Below are 20,338 nucleotides of genomic sequence, written 5' to 3'. Positions count from 1 at the left end.
CTCTAAGTTTGTATGTGTCGCCTATGCTCAGTTTCAAGGGACCTGGAACAAATATATAGCTCATGCCCTTTAAGAGTCTATAAGTTGCAGAAGCAAGACTTCCAGTGGATACAGGAGAGATCAGGCAGGAGCACCTACGTGTTTGCGAAAGAGGTCAGCGTGGGGTCCCAGCTGAGGATCAGCTTCCCGGACAAACTGCATCACATCCTCCACTGTCCACGAAGAGGGGTCCCGGCCACCGAGTCGAGAGGCATCCCGGCTCTCCAGATACCGGTCCGACCCTGCAGGACAGGAGGGCACCTGCCATAACGGGCGAGGACTGGTCTGTAACTCCCCACCACTCTCCTTAGTGTGTCCCGATGGCCTTGTGGGTGAGGCTCACAGCAGTGTCAGGCAACCGAGGGAGGGAAGGGTTTTTCCAAAAAGGGACCAAGGGTCTAAGACTCTACTTCAGTCAAATCTTAAGGGTAGGTCTGATTCTGGACATGGTCAGAAGGACTTTTACACTGAGGTGGTGATTGAGCCTGGACCTGAGTCAGGGGATTACTTGGGTTTGAGGGGGCTGGTGGGTGAGGCTGCTTTTGCCTTGGATCTGGGCACCATTTCTAGAGAGACCTTGGGAGCCGGGCAGGGTTAGAGCCAAGTCCTTGGGGCCCAGGGAGAAAAAAAGTGATGAGTAATAATACCCTGTTCCTATTCCAATGCCTGGAGAATAGTTGACTATGCTGTAGCCACACACATGAAGGCAGAACACAGTTTTGCCTTGGCTGCCAGGAATCTCAACGTTAATTTAGTACTTTGCTTAGAGCTTTTATCTCAATTTTGTCTCAAAAACAGCTCCTCCTATTTTCCTTGTGGGATCTGAGCTCTCTGCACTTTGATCATCACCTGCACAGATCTCAGCCATGTTTCATTGTCTCTGCCTGGAACATGGCCTCCTCCTCTGCCTCCAGTTTCTCCTTTTCTTTTGGCAAACTACAACTTAGCTAAAGCAAGAGTTGGCTTCAAGGACCAGCTCCTTCATGAAACTTTTCCAGTCTAATCCTGAAATAATTGGTCTCATGAAGCATTTCGTGTATCTCTTGGTTATAGCTCAATCTCTACAGATTTCTCCCCATCACATCACTAATAATCTATTCTCCATAAAGCAGTCAAAATAACCTTTAAAAAGTAACTGGATCATGTCAACTCTCCCAAAAAACTCAATGCAATGTCCTTGCACTGCACACCTGAAATAAAGCTGAACCCCTTACCATGGTCTAGAAGGTATCCCATCATCTGGCCCTTTCTACCTTTGACCTCATGACCCCCTTCTCTCCACTTTGCTTGCCAAGCTCCAGACACTCTGGCTTTCTTTCTGCTTCTTGAATAAGCTATGTTTTTATTCTTTGATCTGCAATTTCCTCTGCCTAAGATGTTCTTTTCCCCAGATCTTTGCATACCTGATTCCTTTCCAACATTTAGGTCTCAAGCATTAATTCCTCTGAGAGGCCTTCCCTGATAGCCCAATAAAAGTACTCAATTCCCCATAAAATCACTCTCAATTTAATTATTCTAGTTTTTTTCTTCCCAGCACACATCACAACATAAAATCATATCATGTATTTATGTTTATTATCTGTCTTCTTCTATTTTGTTCCCTGCTATCTTCTTGTGATATTATGATTAATAACAAGAAACATACATATTTGGTCTTCATCTCCTTTTCTGGCACAGAACTCCTAAAACTCTTGGGATTTCCTAAGTGGTGAAAAAAATAAAGGTGTTTTTTGCTATTCACAAGCTCCTTTCAACTACGCCTGAGTATGTTAATGAGGTGACTTTTGGAAAGCCCCTAAGGATAGGAGCTGGTTGCCAGAGGAACCAACCAGGAGATTAGAAGGTGGGAACTTTCAGTCCCACCCTACCAACCTCCAGGGAAGGGGGAGGGGCTAGAGATTGAAGTCAATCACCAATGGCCAATGACTTAATCTTGCCTATGTAATGAAACCTCCAGAAAAGCCCAAATGACAGGGTTCAGTGTGCTTCTGGGCTGGTGACTGCACGGAGGTGCTGGGAAGGCGGTGCCCCCAGGGAGGGCTGGGCAGCTCCACACCCCTCCCCATACCTTCCCCTACAAATCTCTCCCATCAGGCTGCTCCTGAATTGCATCCTTTTATTTAAAAAATTGATAACCTAATGAGTAAATAGTTTTCCTGACCTCTGTGAGATGCTGTAGCAAATTAATCAAACCCAAGGAAGGGATGACTGTGGGAACCTATAATTTATAGCCAGTCAGGTAGAAGCACAGGTAACAACTTGGACTTTTCAACTGGGAATGGTGATGGTGTCAGTCTTGTGGGACTGAGCCCTTAACCTGTGGGATCTGACACTACCTCTAGGTAGCTCTTGTCAGCACTGAGTTAAACTGCAGGACAGCCAGCTGGTGTCACAGAACTGCTTGGTGTGTGGAGACCCACACGTCTGGTGGCAGAAGTGAAGCAGTGTTGAACAGAGTGCTGAGTGCGGGGAGACACACAGGAGGACAGTGTTTCCCTTTCACAGGGCGTGGAAGAGTGCCTGCTCTGCCACAGCAGATGTTCAGAAACATTTGCTGAATGAATGAGCATATGTAAAAGTTCCTTGCATAGCTGCCTGCCTCCCCTATCAGACTATGTCTGTCTTGAGGGCAGGGACCTTGCCTTGCTCGTGTCTACACCCTCCCCACCCAGGAGATGCCCAGTCAACAGCTAAGTGGCAGAGATGAAACATACCTGTGGAAGGGACCTACTCTTCAACCATGTTTTGCAGAGGCTAAAGATCTCCTCTCATTTTCCCTCATTCTGGGCCCAGCTCTAAAAGCTGCTGCACACTTTGCTTGGCCCACCCCCTGCTGCCTGGGGAAGAGACTCAGACATATTGTCTCAGCTGGGCACTGACCAGACCAGGGGAGGAGTGTGCTGGAGCAAGCAGGGTGATTGGAGCCATAGAAATTCCAATGGCTTTTTTAGAGTGTATAGTAGAGGGAAGTTGGAGTAGGCCATGTGAGCCAGCCACTTCTCCCTGCCCTAAAAGTCTACTGTGATGCTGAGACAGAAACCAGCTGCAGAGATTATGGAGAGCAGAGAGGAGATACGCACATAAATGTGTCCTTCTTGGGTGGGAGGAGTGGTGATGCATGTAACAGAGGACCATGTAGGCCACTGAAAAACCACTGGCTTCTCTGAAGACTGGTTTTGAGCAGAGAAATGACATGAACCAACTTACGTTCTCACAGTCTATGTTGATAACAGACTTTAGAGGGGAAAGGACAGAAGCAGGGGAGACCAGTTGAAAAGGAGATGACTATACTAGTCCAGGCAAGAGATGACTGGCATGTACCAGAGATGACGTGGTGAAGAGTGGTCTGACATGTGAACATTATACAGAATCCCCAGCATTGTCAGCTCATTTGACCCTTAAAACAGCTTTTGAAGGAAGTATCATCATCTTTAGTTTAGAGATGAAGGAACTGAGGCCCAGAGAAGTGAAGTGGCTTGCCCAGGACCACACGGCTAGGAAGGAGACAAGTTAGTGCCCTGTCTGTCTTTCCCTATTCCCGTTTCTGCAGATAGACTATCCCAGGGTTCTCCTCCGCCACCCAGTGGGCACAGCTGGTGGGCACACTTCAGGGCTCCACTGTGGACCTCGCTGGGGTTCGGGCCAGGGAGGGGCACCCAGGCTTCTCTCCCTGTCCCAGCCTTCCTGAGAGCCCGCTCTCCTGAGGCCACTTCTTACCACTGCAGGCCTTGCTAGTGGAGTCTTCTTACTCTTTCACACCTCATACACCCCTGGGCAGAGGAGGCCACAGCAGGTGTGTAGATGGCATCCTCCTATCTCCCCGCTGCGGCGTTTAGAACATCCTCCTATGAGAGCTCATGTTCTTCAGAGGCCAAACATGTACCTGACCATCTGCTCTGTCTGATCACTTTCATCTATAGACCTCTGGGTTTCTGCTCTTTGTTAAATGACTTTTTGTTACTTAACTCACCACCTTCCATTCCACCCTAATTCCTGCCATAATTCTCAGAGGCAATTCATTCAACTGCCTTGCTTCCAGTGACTTTCATCTCTACTCTTCTTCAAATACCTTCTGCCAAGGCCACTGTCTGGTTCTTGCATCACTTGGAACAAATCTACTTCAGGATTTTGAACAACCCCCTCTCTGACCCCAACCTCCCATCTTCCCAACTCTCACTATAATCATTACATCACAAAGATCTCTGGCACATCAACCTTACAACTTCCCCCTCCTTCAGCCTCCCCTTGGTCTTGCTTCCTCCTGCCCTGCCCAGATCCAGTGCTGATGATCTCAGCCACTCTTCCTCCAGCCCCACAGATTACATGCTCCCACACCCCCTGTACCCTCTCGCCCTGCTAGCTTAACATAAAACCTTAATTATCAAAGTGTCTTTTCTCATCTCACATCTGGATCTCTAAGAACCACAGAAGAAAACCATAACTCTTGCAAACTGGCAAACTAGTCTCTAAGCGCTAAGCATTGCTGGGCCTCTGGTGATTCCTGCAAACCATCCCTGCCTCCTTGATCCGTCTCCTCCTGTCTTCTTCATAGCTGTCCTGTCTTCCAGCACTCCTAGGGCCTTCCCTCTTCAGCCCTCTCTCCATTCACTAAGGGCCACAGTAAATCTTCCTTCCAGTCTCAAAGAACAAGCTATGCCTCCTTCTGTCTTATGACCGATCCCTAATCTTTCCCACCACCCTCCAAGGCCTTACTTTCTCCTCTTTCTTACATCCTTAATTTCTTCTTCTTGGAAGGCTCACGTTGTCTGCTGATACACATGCCAGAGTGCACCACTCTAGAAGACTTTATTTTGAAGCTCACCTCTTTCTTCTCTCATCAAATTCTCCTTGATATCCTGACCACTGCGATCTGCCCTCACCACCTTCAGCACCCATGAGCTGCTCTTGCTACGATCACCAATTACCCACTAATCACCATATCCGATAGAAACTTCTCAGTCCTTATTCTACCAAACCTTTTTAGACTGTACTCTTAGTAAAACACTCTCTGTACTCCTGGCCACCACGATATCACATTCTTCTGTTTTTTCTCACATTTGACTATTCCTTTATCTCCTTGGTGGGGTCCACTTCTTGTTTCCTCCTCCTGAACTTTGTTGGTTCCCTGAAATCCCTCTTTGGTTCCCTGTTCTTTTCATTCTAGACGTCCTCCTGGGAAGTGGGTCTCATTCACCCCACAGCTTCAACTTGCATCTATATGCCAAATATTTAACTTCAGCTCAGTCCTCTTCCCTGAGGATCAGACCTGCATAGCCACTGCCTGTGGGGTATCACTTAGATGACCCATGGGTTCCCTGCCCTTCTTTCTCTTCTATGGTTGGTTCCCTCTCTCAGTGAATGAAACCACCACCTATCCAGCCACCCCTTTCAGAAACCTGGGAGACGTTTCCACTCCTTCCTCACAACCCTCAAATCTAATTAAATTTACTGCATGAACAGTTTTCAAATCTATTCTCCGTTCTACAAACCTTCTACCCTAATCTAGGCCTTTGTCATTTCTGGTCAGGGCTATGCTAGTAACTTCCTAAGTGGTCTCTCTAGTTTTTTCCTTCCTCAAATCCATCCTCAACACAGTAGTCAATGATCTATTGGAAACACAAACCCGTTTAAGTCTTGCCTTTAATTAAAAGTCTCCGTAACTTCGCACTACCTACAAGATCAACTCCAAACTCTTTAATATGACACTTAAAGCCCTCTATGATATAATCCCTGCCACTTCCAGGATTTTCTCTTTAAAGTCACAGAATTATATTTTGTTTTTCAGCAATACCAAGCTGCATGCAGCTCCTGGCACAATCTGTGTTAGCGCTTATCCCTCTGCCCTGTTCGTGCTGTACTCTCTTCCCTGGAAAGCTCTCCCTCCCCTACCACCCCGATACATTCATACAGTTGACCTTTAAAATCTCAGACACTTTCTCCAGGAAGCTTCCCGTGGCTACCAAGCTTGGGTTAGGTGTTCCTTCTGGCAGTCTCCATACAACGCAAAGCTTATCTCTGTAGCCACACTCAGATGGTTGTTTTACAACTATCTATTTAAGTGTTTGTCTCTCCCACAAAACTCTGAGCTCCCTGAGGACAAGAAGTGATTGATTTTTGTATCCTCCATGACAAACACAGATGGTGTTCAAATAAATGACTAACAAATGAATGAATGAATGACTCCTTTCCTGTCCTTTTGGCTCTAGTTCTTTGGCTCTTAGTTTCTGTTATTCTCCAGCCAATCCTAGAGCTTCAATTGCTCCCCAGGTGCCTAGCCAGGCACAATGGTAGCCCAGAACCCAGTCACCACCAGGCAGGGGACAATAGAGTGAAGTCCTTTCTGGTCTCCCAGGGCTCAGGAAGGAATGGAGGAAAGAATGAGACAAGGCAGGAGAGCCAGAACTCTGAAAAGCTTACCCCTCGAACAGAGCCTATGCACAGCTGAGGCAGTGCTCAGTGGGAGGCCACAGGATGGAAGCAAAGGCCGGTACCCAGGGGTTCGAACATTTTGCGAGGTGCTGACAAGGTTGGTGGGATTCAAGGTGGAGTCCATTGAGTCTGAGTGTGGCTCCAAGGACCGGGCCAGACTATTTCCCAGGGCAAAGGTCTCACCTGGAAAACAGTAAAACCAAAGTTAGAGCAGGGACTAGCCTGGAAGGACTGCCAGGGTGCTGGTTCCCAGGAACCTGTCTGGGTGGAGTAAGAGCGAAATAGAGAGCCCTGGGCAGGGTCTCAGGGGGCCTGTGTACCAGTCATGGCTCTGGCTCTCACTTCAGTCAAGCCCAGTGCCACTCTCTGGATTTGGATCTCCTCAGAGACTCTTCCTCTTACATTAGATGGTCTTTGAGTTTTCTTCTGGTCTGGATGTCTTATGCTTTTTCTGGATAAGGAAAAGAAAGAAAGAAAGAAAGAAAGAAAGAAAGAAAGAAAGAAAGAAAGAAAGAAAGAAAGAAAGAAAGAAAGGGAGAGAGAGAGAGAGAGAGGGAGGGAGGGAGGGAGGGAGGGAGGGAGGGAGGAAGGAAGGAAGGAAGGAAGGAAGGAAGGAAGGAAGGGTGAGCGAGCTATTCTGGGAAGAAGCTACCCTAACACACAAGATGCTAGAGCAGGGAGGGAAGAGGGGTGCAGAGGAAGAAATACACTTGCTTAGATGAAGGCACTTTCGAAGCTGACCCTCTCAACCAGCAGGACGTCTAAGAAATGTTTCTTAATGGCTGGCTAGAAGCCTGCCTGCAAAGGATCTGCTACTGTGTTCCCTCCCTCCCTTCATATTTGCCTTGTTCTATGGAAACATTCAAAGGAAGCTGGGGTTGTGCAATAACGAGAGTGTGGGCATGGAGACCAGGATCTGGGTTAGAATTTGGCTCTGCCACTCAGCAGGCAAGGTGCTTCCCTCAAAACCTCAGCCTCCTAATCTATAACCTGGAAGGCCTCTTTCTTCCAAGGAATTTGTGAATATCAAAAGAGAATGGCTATGAAAGCCTTTATAAAGGGAATCTCATCCTGACATTTCTACACCATGGCCATGGGCGGAACCCCAAGCAGGAGCCCCTAATCACTGCACTACAGAACCTGAAGCAGACTCTCCCATGGTTGGCTTTTACCCACACCAAGTCAGGTCACCCACACCTCAGCCCCGGCCACTGCATTCTCAGCTTATGGGAGATGTCTTGGGTACTGGACCATACACCCTGACCTTTGTGGTTTTTCTTAAAGATTGGGTGTTTAGATAATGCTTGGGATTCATTTAGAGCCTCTGATGAACACTAAATTCAAACAGATCGTCTGGCACACAAAAAGACCTCTGGGACAAGATGGTTTAAAATTTTAGGACTACTTTCTAATATTCACCTAAAATCTCTTGGTAACCATGGGATTATAGTCAAACCTAGCATGAGACAGCTACTCATCTTATCTCAGGAAGTTTAACTGATGAGGCCCCTCCCTAGAAATGGTTCTGAAGAGAGAAGTCTCTGAGGCTCCAGGATACCGCACTACATTTCTACAGGTGAGGTTTTAGATTCCTAGTTTCTAAGAGAGATGATTATACAGTAGTGTCTCAGTTTGAGACAAGAACAGGAATCCAATCCAGGAAACAAGGTACCTCGGTTCTACTTCTGGGATCTTGCCTTTTACCAAGTACATGATCCAAGGCAAGATGTTTGTCTTCTTTGAGAACCAGTTTCCTCATCTGTAAAATGGCGAAAAATCACCCTCTGTTATGCTGAGAGCATCAAATGAGAAAACAGAATGGGATGGACTTTACAAAGGTGGGGAGCTGTATTTTATTCTTCATTCAGATTTGGAGTGGCAAATCCAAGTTCTCTGCAATAGCTCAAGGAAAAGGTGAACTCTAATTTCTATATTTATCAGCACGGTAATAATCTCACCTTTTCAGCCCTCATTTTACTCAGTGAAGACTGGAAGGAGTTCACCTGCTTCACATGAGCTAACAGATGTGAAGAATAATTATGATGACAATGCCAGGGGCTTACCAGATGCTGACGCAAAATCAGTGTCTCTTCCTCTTGGCAGTGCTAAGCATGGCAACTGAAATCTGGATTTTGAGTTGAGGGGTCTGAAAATCTGGACTAGTTGCACCTGGACTAGGCAAGGTCATTAAATCTTATCCTAATGAGATGCAGAGGAAAAATGAAATATGCCCAAAGCTCTGGGAGGTCCCAGTCTGCTGAAGGCTGATCAAATGAGACCCTGACTACCATCAGGAGGATAATGTCAGGGTAGAAGACTGCTATGCTTTCCAGCTGTACTTCACAGAGCCCTGTACAACTCCCAGCTTCTGGGTAGAGCTCTGGGCAGCATCCCAGCTTCTATCAAAACAGCTCTGGTTTTAACTTTTGCATACCAGTTTCATATAATCTTACCTTTGCAAAAAAGGAGTTCCACTACTAAAATAAAACAAGCTTTGAAACCACTGGCCCAGAGATCAGAATTTGGGGCTGGAAGACTTGAGTTCTATTCCTGGTATGATCATTAGTCAATGATCACCATCCTTTTTCTGGGATTCAGTTTGTGCATCTATAACATGGAGATGAAAACACTTAACCTCAGAGGGTCAATGTGAATTACATTTTCTATTGATATGCTGGAGACATGAGAACAATCAGCATGAGAGGGAGCTCATTCATTCATTCAACAAACATTTGTTGAGGACCCTTTGTGTCCTGGTCACTGTGGTACGTATGGGATATGCAGAGGTAGACAGAGACAATGACCTTGCTCTTACATGCTTATTTTCAGTGAGAAGCATATCTTATGAGTATCACATTGCAGGGCTGAACTTAAAAACTAGAGTTCCTGGTGGAGGATGACCAGAATGGTGGTGAGAGGCCTAGAACTCATGGCAAAAGAGAATGAGCCTGGGAATACACAGTCTGGAGAAAAGCCAGGGGAGACAGACACCCTAAGGGCAGTCATGGGAAGGGAAGAGGGCTGGAGACAGATTTGTTCTTTTGGAAGGCAGAGAGAACAGGGGGCAGGAGTTATAAGAATGTAGATTTTAGCTCAAAAAGGAAGGTATTTTAGTGATCAAAAGTGTCCAACAACAAAACTGATTGCCAAAGGTGACTGGGAACAACATATCATTAGGAGTTTTTAAGCAGAAGTCAGACAACCACCCTTGTCCTCTGGGCTAGACACTAGATCATCTCGAAAGCCATTTCTGCTTCTGAGGTTCAAGGACTCTGTGCTCAGAAGTCTGCTTTCCCCTTCATGAGGGTGAACTGAATGACCAAGAAACAATTAGAATTATGGATCTAAGAAAATTCTTACACCAACACAGGACTCAGCGACCAGCCCAGGTCTTATGTATGCTTAAGTCTCTCCCATGTAAAACAAATCTCTCTCTTAACCACGTGTCCCACATCCTCTACTAAGTACTCTTGCATTCAACAAATATTATTAAATACATACTGTGTGACTCTTAGGGTGATGGATACTGAGAATGGTGAAAAAGATAGATATCACTCCTTCCCTCATGGATTATTTAATCTAGCAGGGAGAATGACAAAATACAAGCTGAGAAATAGAAATTATTATAAATATTATTAAGGAAAGAGATAGGGGATTGAGACAGAAAACAACAGGGAGAGCTTTCTTAGGTGAGGAGACCCTGTGAGGCTTCTCTGACAACTTGATGTTTAAGCTGTGCTCTGAAGAAGAGTCCATGTGGAGTTGTGTTAGGCAGTATGTCCTTGGTTTTATGGGTCACTGGAGACCCTCAATGAATCCCAAGCATTATCTAAACATCTGATCTCTAAGAAAAACTACAAAGGATGGGAATGTGGTGCAGGACCCAGGATATTCCCCACATGCAGAGAATTCTATGGGAAGGGCTATGGAACTGACTAGGTTTGGGTAGGATCACGGGAAAGAATCTGCTGTGGGTTCTCTGGTGCAATGGCTAGGGGTTGCTGCCTGGTCACATTCAGAAAGATAGTGAGGTAGAAGCAGCTTGTAATAGTCATGGAAATGGGGAAAAACAGGTAGCTAAAATATAGGGAACAAAGAGATGAGTTTGGAAAGGTAAGCAGAGACCAGATCATGCAGGACACTGCAATCCAGAGTAAGACATCTGGATTTTATTATAAGTGCATTAGAATGCCACTAAAGAGTTTTAAGTGGAGGAGTGCCATAATCTAATTTGTGCTTTAAGAAGACCATTTGGGCTATTAAGTAGACAATGGACCAGAGAGGAACAAGAGAGGTAGTAAGGGGACAAGAGAGGCTAGAAAAGATCTCTCAGGCCAGGAGAGGGAAGATGATGATAAAGGCAGTAGAGATAAAATATACATGGATTCAAGATACATTTTGGATTTCCACTGCCACAGCCCTGGAGTAGCAAGGATCCAATAAACCCTATTGCTTGAAACAACAGAAAGGAAGGGCAAAAAATATGACGAACAGTTTTCAGACACTGAACATTAGGTAGTGCAGGACAGTGATTTCTGAAAAAGGGGAAACAGGTGAGGTGAGCCCTAGGCTTGCTCCCAGCTTACTGTCTGGAGAGTTTCCAGGCCACAGTGCAGGGAGGGGAAAATCAGACAGAGCCCAGTGATCTCCCAGAGTTGAGGAGATGGAGCTGGGAGTCCAGGTAGAACACGGAGCTGAAGTTCACAGGCAAGAGTACTGGACAGGTGATTTAACTATATTTCATATGTTCAAGCAGGTAAAGCAAAGACTGAGCATGTTAAGCAGAGACACTGAAGATAAAAAAAGATCCATATTGAACTTCTAGAAGTGAAAATACGATGTCTGAGATGAAAAATACTTGGGATGGATTAACAGCAGATCAGACACTGCAGAAGAAATGACCAACTAACTTTACCATAGCTATAGAATTTATCCAAAGTAAAACACAGAAAAAAGGCTAAAAAAAATTTTAAAGGCATCAGTAAACTGTGGGAAAATTTCAAGAGGATTAATATATGTCTAATTGGAGTACCCAGAGGAGAGGTGACAGAAAATATATATGAGAACGAATTACAGAAATTTTTTCAAATTTGATGTCAACTATAAACCCACATATCCAATAAGCTCAGTGAACCCCAAACACAGGAGGCATGAAGTAAACCTCAGCAAAGCACAGCATAATCAAGTTGCTTAAATAGAAAACCTAAAAAGCATCCAGAGGAAAAAGATGCACAGAACAGACCAAGATAAGAATGATAGCAGACTTCTTATCAGAGACAACACTAGCAGAAGGCAACAGAGCCACATCTTTAGGGTGGCTCCTAAACAACAAAAAAGTCAACCTGAGGCTCTAAAACTCAGCACAAGTACTTTTCAAAAACAGAGACACAAAAGCTGAAAGAACTCAACTACAGCAGACCATAACTATGAGGAATGTTAAAGAAAGTCCTTCAGGCAGAGAATGAGATCGTATGAGAGGTGGCTCTACACTAAAGAATGAAGAGTAGCAGAAATGGCAACTGTGAAAGGGTAAATATAAAACAAATTTTATTTGAAAAAAAAAAACTTTAAAAGATAATTACCTATTTAAAGTAAAATAATAACAATGTAAAGTGGATTTATAATATGTGTAAAAGTAAAATGTATTAATTGTAATAGCATAAATGCCAGGAGGAAAAAGTGTACTGTTTTGAGGTTCTTATGCTATATGTAAAGGGATATGATTATTACTTCAAAGTAGATGGTGATATGTAAAAAAATGTATAATATAAACTAAAGCAATTACTACAATAACAAAGAGTTACAGCTAACAAGCCAACAAGAGAAATAGAATAGAATTATTAAAAAACTGGATTAATCCATAGGAAGGCAGAAGAAAAGGGAAAAAGGGCACACCGAACAGATGGAACAAATCTCTCCACCCACACCTTTTTCCCTTTGTTCTTTCAGGTCCTAAAAAGTACAGATCTGGGCTAAACTGTCCTTTCATTTGGATAATTACACTAATGGTACCTGTGGTATGAAAGACAAGGTCTGGGTATTGTGTAGGAGGGGAAAGCTGAGACAAAAGCAAACAAAATTACTTTGCATCATAAATGAATTTGGAGCTGCCTGCTGACGGCCTAAAATGGAGGAGGTATGGGATGGAGGGAACAGAGAAATCAGAGGAAAAAGGGAATTCTCCAAACCCTAGAGTGGGTTCTAAAAAATGGCAGGAGGCTGAGGCCTAAGATGAAAGACGAGGCCAGCAAGATATCACCTATAGCATCTGATAAACACGAAGATAAAACAAAATGTTAAACTGCTTCCTGTTCTTTGTGGTAATTAATCTTTTTCCCCCTCAAACCTTCAGTGTAAGTCTATTACACCGAAAAGCCTTGTGTTAGTTTTTCCTTAGGGAAATGAAGGATAAGGAGCTGGGTCAAATCGCTGGGGCAAAGTGCTGTAGGGGAGACAAGCAGCTGCGGGTGTTGACAGGGAAAGAGGGGATTAAGAACTGACTCAGAAGCAGGAGTTCTGAGCTGGAAGTATGGACTGCTACGGGGAAAATGTAACCTTATTCTGGGTTATGTGGGATGGGGGTTCCCTGTATCTAGATTTGGATATCAAAGGAAAGAATAATCCTCAAATCTAGGAGGCCTCTCAGAGTTAAAAAACCTCCAACTGGTTTCCCTGCCTACCTCTTGCCCCACCTCCCATCTTCTCTCCCACATAGTTAAGTATGCTGAGTGAGCTTTAAAAAACGCAAGTCTGATTATGTTATTTCCATACACAATCATGGCTGTAAACACTTCAGTGGGTCCCCTCTGCTTAGTGACACAGTTTAAGGTCTGTAACATGGCCAAGCCGACCTTTGCTGCCTGGGCCTCTGCTACCGCTCCAGCCTCACCTCTTCCCTTCTAGTTTATATGTCAGCCGCACTCAACATTCAGTGCCTCTGAAACAAGTCATTTTTCCTCTTGCCCCTCCGTCCCACATGCTCCTCAGTCAACAAGAACACTCTGCATCATTCCCTTCCTCCATCTCTTTCGGTCTGTGGCATCTTTACCTGATTATTCTACTCCTTCAGGTCAAAGCTTATATCATCTTTTCTGGAAAGTCTTCCCTGACATATCCGGTTTGAACTCTTGAACTCTGAACTTGTTCCGTTAAAGTGCTCATCACCATGAATTAATTAATTTGCTTGTTTGTTCATATTCTCTACCAGGCTATAAACGCTGTGGGTGCAAGGACCTTGACTCTTAGTTTACAATGGAATCCCTCATGCCTAAATCAGAGCTTGGCATTGGGCAGTCAGTAAATACTGGGCTGACTGACTGTCTGACTGAACAATGGAATCACTACAGTTTCAGTTAATTATGAACATTTGAGTCATCTCAGAACTGTGACAGTTCTATGAGGAAAGCCTGTGTGGGAATGAAGGGGCATTCTAAGAAATTTCACAGTTCTTTTTTGGCTTTTATCCTGCAAATTTTGGGGCTTGGCAGGAGAACCACTTTATAACTAGCTCAGAAGAACTGATGTCAGCTACAAAGACAGGCACAGGGAACTCATTGTCATGGGACAAATGAAGCACTTCCTCCAGCAGAAGGCAACCTGGGCAACTCTAAAACAGCAGACCCATAGGTTAACGCCAAGAAGATTTCAATTACAGTTAAGATTAACAGTCACTGGGATCCACTAAATTAATACACTCTCCTATTTATTACCATCAGTTTTTAGAGAACCAGAAAGAGCGCCCTCTCACTTGATCTTCATAGGCCTCTTACTTGATCCAGCCACATGTGCAGGTCTGAAGAAAAAACTCTAATCTGACATTGCCTCCCTCAGGACTCCTTCCCTGACCTCTTCTTTCACCTTACTCCTTCATCACTCCTGGCTGGGCCAGAGTACCTCTGTTCCATGCCCTTACCGCGTACATGTTTACCAGTATCTCCCACTCTCAGCTGAGAACTCTTTCAGAGCAGGGATTGAGTGTGTTTTCTTGCCATCTCCCCAGAGTCCACTATTGGATCTAACACAGAGTAAGTATTTGATAATGTCTGATGACCTGAACAATTGGCCTGAATTCTTCAAAATGCAAATGTCATGTTATAGAGGGTAGGAAAAATAGTCTGGAAAACTGCTCTAGATTAAAAAAAAAAAACAAAAAACCTAAAGAGACAGAATAACTAAATGCAGTAGATAATCCTTCACTGGATCTTGGATTGGGGGAAAAAAGCTATGAAGGGTACAATTGGGACAATCGAGGAAATCTGAATATGGACTACATATACCTGCTGGTAGGCTTTATCAATGTTATAGTTCTCAAATGTAATAACAGTATTGTGCTCCTTGTTCTTAGGATATACATGCATTGAAGGATCAAGTCTCTTATCTGCAGTTAACTCTCAAATGGTTCAGTAAATTTACAAACAAAAATATACAGACACAATTATAGGTATACATACTTAAAGAAACAAAGTAAATATTGCAAAAAGATAAGAGGTAAATCTAGGTGAAGAGCACATGGCTGCTCATTGTACTACTTGTACAACTTTTCTCTAGGTTAGACATTTTTCAAAATAAAACACTGGAGTTAAAAACTAAGTCTGAACTTAGGTAAGGAACCCTAGCAGGATCTGCATTTGATGACTATCAGCTATTCTGGAAAAGGGTGGTCAGTTAGGCCAAGACCCTACTGGGTAGTGTGGAGACAAGATTATAGGGAAGGGAGAGGGTTCCAGTAAGTCCCTGGATAAGAGAGGAGGTACCTTTGGATGTGGAACTAGCAGAAGTGGGTAGCCAGGCAGAAGGGTGGGAGTGATAATCACCAGATCTGAAGGGTAAAGCAAAAGAAAGCCTTTATGCAGATCAAGGTCATTGGCAGAGGTTTGGGTAATTAATCAGAAAAGTGCAGGAAATGATAAATGATAAGAGGTGGATCAAAAAGTCAGGCAGGCAGGCAGGTAGGTAGGCAGGCAGGCAGAAAAGATAAGTGAGGGAGCAAGAGGAGTCAGAAATCTAGGAAAAGCTCTGGTTTGTCTGGGCAAGAAATGGGTTTGTACCCATTCTTCCAGAATCTCAGGTAGGGCTAACTTTAATGATTGAAGTGTAGCTCAGAATTCCTGAATGCCAACAGCTGGGGAGAACCTGCCTCTGTGCACCAACTCCACCATGCCCAGTTCAGACTCCCAGTGCAATATCCTAACTATAAGTAATACCTTCTTCTGTTCTCAGAGATTTTGATGCTGAAAGAAAGCAATATAGAGTAGGTTAATGAGAAGTTCTCTCTTAAGAAAAGGCTCAGTGGGGGATCACAAATATGTCTGCAGGGACCAGATGGAGCATTTGAAATTCAGGTATCTTCTTGCCCTGCACGCAAGTCACATAAGCAATTCTCGTTTGGGTGCAGAAGTATAGACAGAGGTGATGGGGGAGAGCGAGAGGCTGGGTGAGCAGTCCCTTCCCCAAGCACATTCTCCAGAAGTGGCACTTTTATCAGAAGTAATTCTGTTAAGACAATGACAAAAAGACAAGAGGGACAGCAGTGTGGGAATAAGACTTGTGCAGGTCAGAAGGAAGTACCTTTTGGATTTATGCTCCCTCATCACCAGACAGCACAGCCCCAGCGCTGACAGCACTACGCCTCTATTCCTCTGGCCAGGATGAGGTCCAGAGGACCCTCTTAAAGGGCCCTTCCTCCCTCTCTCCACATGACCTACCTCGCTATGTTTAAGGCTGAGCTTTCCTCCCCTCCCTGCCGTTCTGTGTCCTGTGCTCCGGATCAGAGATGCCGAGTTCCATTCACTCAAACCTTTCTTGGAAGTGCTTAGTCACTGATCCAGCCACGTGGCATCCGCTTTCCCGTTGTGGGTCTGGTATGTTAACTAAGAAAGTTATTTTCCAATCTAGTTAGAAACAGCAGGAACTTGAATTGACTTGCTAGACTGGCAGTGCTGGAGGAGGTAGGGCCACATGCCAAAGGAAAGAGTGTATGGCTGGCCAATCACCAGGGAGCAAATTTCTCAATCTGTAGCCTGAGACTAAACCTTCCTGCTGGCAAGGGAGATCAGGGAGATCTACGTTAGGCCTTTGCTGCCAGATTCACACTGGGAGATGTCTTGTGACTTCACGGTGGCTCCATGTGCAGTTTAAAGCTCAGAAGGAGAACCATGGACCACCGTTTTATAGGGGTAAAAATCCAGAGGAAGAGGGTTAATCTTAGTGATAGGAGGCAACATCCTGAAGAGAGTGTAAAGATAAGAGGAGGCCAAAAAGTCCCAGATGTGGCAAAGATAAGGGACAGAAAATCAGATCCTTGGGTAGTAGGTGCCAGGCTAGTAGGCCTGAGGGCTGGCTGGCCCCGGGCCCTCACTGCTGCTGCTACTGGCCCTGTCCCCCTTTCTTAGCCCAGGCCTTGCCCCAGCTCCTACCTGGTAGGTACCTGTCGTGGCTGTGGCTGTACTCTGCGGTGGTGAGTGACAAGTGAGTCTGTGTAAAGGGCTGGTTGCCAAACAGATTGTCACTGCGAAGGTTGTGGCAGAGTTTCTCCAGGAAGCGGAGGACGTAGGTGATGCTGTTGACTGCTGGGAGGTTGAGGGTGTGCTGCTCACGGTCAAACACGGCTGTGGAGTTAAGTAAACAGGGCCGAGCACGTCAGCTTGCCAGCGCAGTGCAGCGCAGAGCTGGGCAGGAGGAGTCCAGCCCACTGCTTGCCTCAGGCTAACCTGGTTACACAGAGGCAATCAGTGCTCAAGTTTCCTCCCTCCCTCCCTCCCTTCCCCTCCCTCCCTTGAGGGTTTGATTTTTGCCTCCAACTCCAAAGGGCTTGCAATAATGGGAGTGGCCAGGCCAGGTCTGTTGCACTGGCCTGTCGGGGCTCTGGAATGGTTTTATTCAACCTGTACAAACAACGGTGAACATAATTCTATCTGCTCCATCAGCTGGCTGGGCCTCCTCCAGGAAATTTGTTCACTTAGGGTTCCATTTCCGTAAGAACTGCCCAAGGACAGACAAGCTGGGCAGAAGAGGAGAATACAGCTACTGCCAGCAATGGCCTGGGCGCACAGTCCCACCTGGATAGAGGCAACTGGAATTTCAGCAACATTTGGAACTTTTCCATGCTTGGTTTTGTTTTTTTGTTTTACTCCCTAGTTTTTATTAAAATGTATCTGCATAATCCTTAAAAAGCAAAAAGCCTCTGTATCTGTCTCTGAGAACAGCAAGGAAATGGGGAGATAGGTCACTCTCAGGAATCAATTTTGGGGCAGAGGAAGAACTCTAGAGAAGCTATGGGCGAGAGTTGCTAAAGAAGGCTGGGTCCCCACAGGCTGCCGCATAGAAGCAAAGGAGAGGCCAGGCAGAGGCCCTGGCCTCAGAAGAAAAGGGGGGCTTGATTTCCCATGCAGTTCTCAGCCTTCTATAAAGATTCCTTCCCTGCCTGCCCCCATCCTCCACGCAGCCAATTACTCCCTCATCTGGGCTCCTACACCAGCCTGCACACATTTCTCACATATTCTAACACCTCCCACAGTTAGCTGTGAGCTATTCTTTCTTTTCCACCAGGGCAGAGCCTGAGCATGGCATCTTCTTTCCTCCCTCTTCCCTGGCCACTGTCTGGCAATAACCTCTGACGTACAGTAAGAGCTCCGTAAATGTTTGCTAAAAGAATCCGGTTGTATTTATGGAGTCTTCCATGCCAGCTGGATTTCTTGAGGCTGGACATTGCAACTAGTTAGAGTTAGAGGGCCAGGAGATTAGAGCAGAGATTAAAAGGCTCTAGGTCAAGTCTTCATAGGTTTGGTGGGTAAAGAATAGAGTTTTAGACTTAGGAGAATGGAAACAGGACCAGCACACAGCAGAAGAAGTGACTATTCTCAGTGAAAATAAAGGGATACACACACACACACACACACTCACTCACACACACACACTCACACACACACTCACACACACACACTGTAACTGGCTCAGAGTCTCATGGGGAGGGATGATTCTTCCCACTCTGCCCTGGGATTCAACTCCCCTGTATCAGGGCTGGCTTAGGACTGGGAGGCTAACGAGTCAAAAGAATGAGACTAGAGTTCCGAGGTTCCCTGAAGCCAGCTAGGAGGCTGTGGCAGTCTGGGGAACCTCTCCTGTTGAAACAGCCCCCTCCGGATTTCTTCTTCTGGAGCACCTTTAGAGCAATACCCTGGTATTTTCTGTATGGGAGAGGTGAGGCAGGCAGGCAGGAGAGGAGTCTGTTCAGAGGCTCAGTTAAGCAGAGTCTATGTGGGTATTCTACTCAGCAGCAATAGGCATAAGACCCAGATGGGCTCTAGGAGTTGAAAATGAGGACTCTCTGAGGAATGGAATACTTTCATGTTTCTCCAGAGCCTACAGGTGTGAAGTAGAAACCAGGATGCCTTGCTGGAAATCAGCCAGTTGAGAAGGCCTGCCCCTCTGGCTAGGAACCATACCAGCCCCAGGGTGCTTACCTGAGATTACGGCACCACCGTGGCCCCGTTTGAGGAAGCCGAAGACAGTTTTCTGGTGATACGCACAGTCGATGCAAGCCTGGACGGCCTGCTGCAACACCACGGAGGCGCGGGCTGGTCCGAAATGGTCGGGGAGCTGCTGGACCTTCTTCTTATCTAAGTGGGGGCCCGTGCTGCCTTTCTTGTTCAAGTAAATACAAACTGCAGGAGACAAAGAATCAAAGCAGCTTAAAGAGCATCCAGGGTACAGAAGTCAGAAAACAGTGTTCTCTTCGTCTTTTATACCCTGGGCTCTGTCTCTACAGGATTCCCAGCTGCTAAGCTGGTGAAACACTGTGGGAGGGGGTAGAGGGTGGCTGTGCCCAGCTGCTGCCAGCCCGAATTGCATGACCAAAGGCTCTGGGAACACAGCCTGCTGGGAGAACAGCCCAGACCAAAAGCCACGGCACAGCACTTGCACTTTGTCTTCTGTGCACTGGAAAGGAAATGTAAGCAGTTTCCCAGACACATGTACTTCATTTCGATCCTTGGTTGCCTTACATATTCTCTGTATCTCCCACGTGCTCTATGTACAGAGCTGTGGGCTATGCCAATATTAGCAAGACTGTGCCTGTGTGTGTCTGGCCTTGGACTTAAAGTGGTCACACCATTAGTCACCTGCCTTGCTTTCCATTCTGGGCCTTAGAGTCCCTTGTTATCTTCTACACGTTCTGAGGCTCAAAGAAAGCAGTGAAAATAGAAAAAAATTGGAATAAAGAAAAACATGCAAAGGGCCTGAGGGTTCAGTAGTTCCTCCTGTCAGGACAGCTGGCACTCTCTTCATTGCAGCCCTCCACCTGGCACTGTGCTGGGGCAGACACTAGGGCGAGCACAGAAGTGAGAGGCAGGCCTACCCAGACTTGCTTCTTGGTCTCTGGAGAGGACCCTCGGCTGCCTGGTCAGCCATGGCATTCTCTCTGCTGATCTGCGTTTCCACTTGAGTAGGGGTTACTCTGCTCTCTCACACTGTCCTTGCTCTCTGACAGAAGGGCAAGGGGGCAGAAAGATAAGAGCTGTAGCCATGTGGGCTGTGGATGGACTGCTGTCCTATTTGGGCCTCAGGTGTGTCACGCATAAAATGAGGGGGCTGAGCTAGATGCTCTTGGAGGACTCTCCCACTTTTATCATTCTATTCTAAGGGGAAGAAAGATGGAGAGAAGAAAATGGAAAAAGAGAGGCAGGATGTGAAAGGTGATGGCTGAAAAAGAAAAGAAAAAGAAGAAAAGGGTAAACAAGATGAATTGAAATACACATTTAACTCTGTTCTCTCCTAAAACCCACTAAAATGAGCCAGATAACAAAAAAGAGACAACTTAAAATTTTGGAAGCTGAAAAACAGACTGGCAAAGTAGCAACTGACTCAGCAGATC

At 45.7% G+C, this 20,338-nt stretch overlaps 1 protein-coding gene across 7 annotated transcripts in view; it reads right to left on the bottom strand.

Annotated features, from left to right (window-relative positions):
* SCMH1 (Scm polycomb group protein homolog 1) overlaps positions 1–20,338 on the bottom strand; it is a 149,025-nt gene that overhangs the window by 6,177 nt on the left and 122,510 nt on the right. For all 7 annotated transcript variants that reach the window (XM_064493691.1, XM_064493686.1, XM_064493689.1 and 4 more), the window contains 4 exons: positions 18,930–19,130; positions 16,884–17,075; positions 6,457–6,651; positions 139–281 (listed from right to left, as the gene is read on the bottom strand). In XM_064493691.1, coding sequence (XP_064349761.1) covers positions 139–281; positions 6,457–6,651; positions 16,884–17,075; positions 18,930–19,130 — 731 coding nt within the window. The remainder of the gene's footprint in view (positions 1–138; positions 282–6,456; positions 6,652–16,883; positions 17,076–18,929; positions 19,131–20,338) is intronic.

This window comes from Camelus dromedarius, chromosome 14 (assembly GCF_036321535.1).
Source record: "Camelus dromedarius isolate mCamDro1 chromosome 14, mCamDro1.pat, whole genome shotgun sequence".
Classification (NCBI taxonomy): Eukaryota; Metazoa; Chordata; class Mammalia; order Artiodactyla; family Camelidae; genus Camelus; species Camelus dromedarius.
Note: the sequence above shows the minus strand (reverse complement) of the source record. Positions and strands in the feature narration are given on the sequence as shown.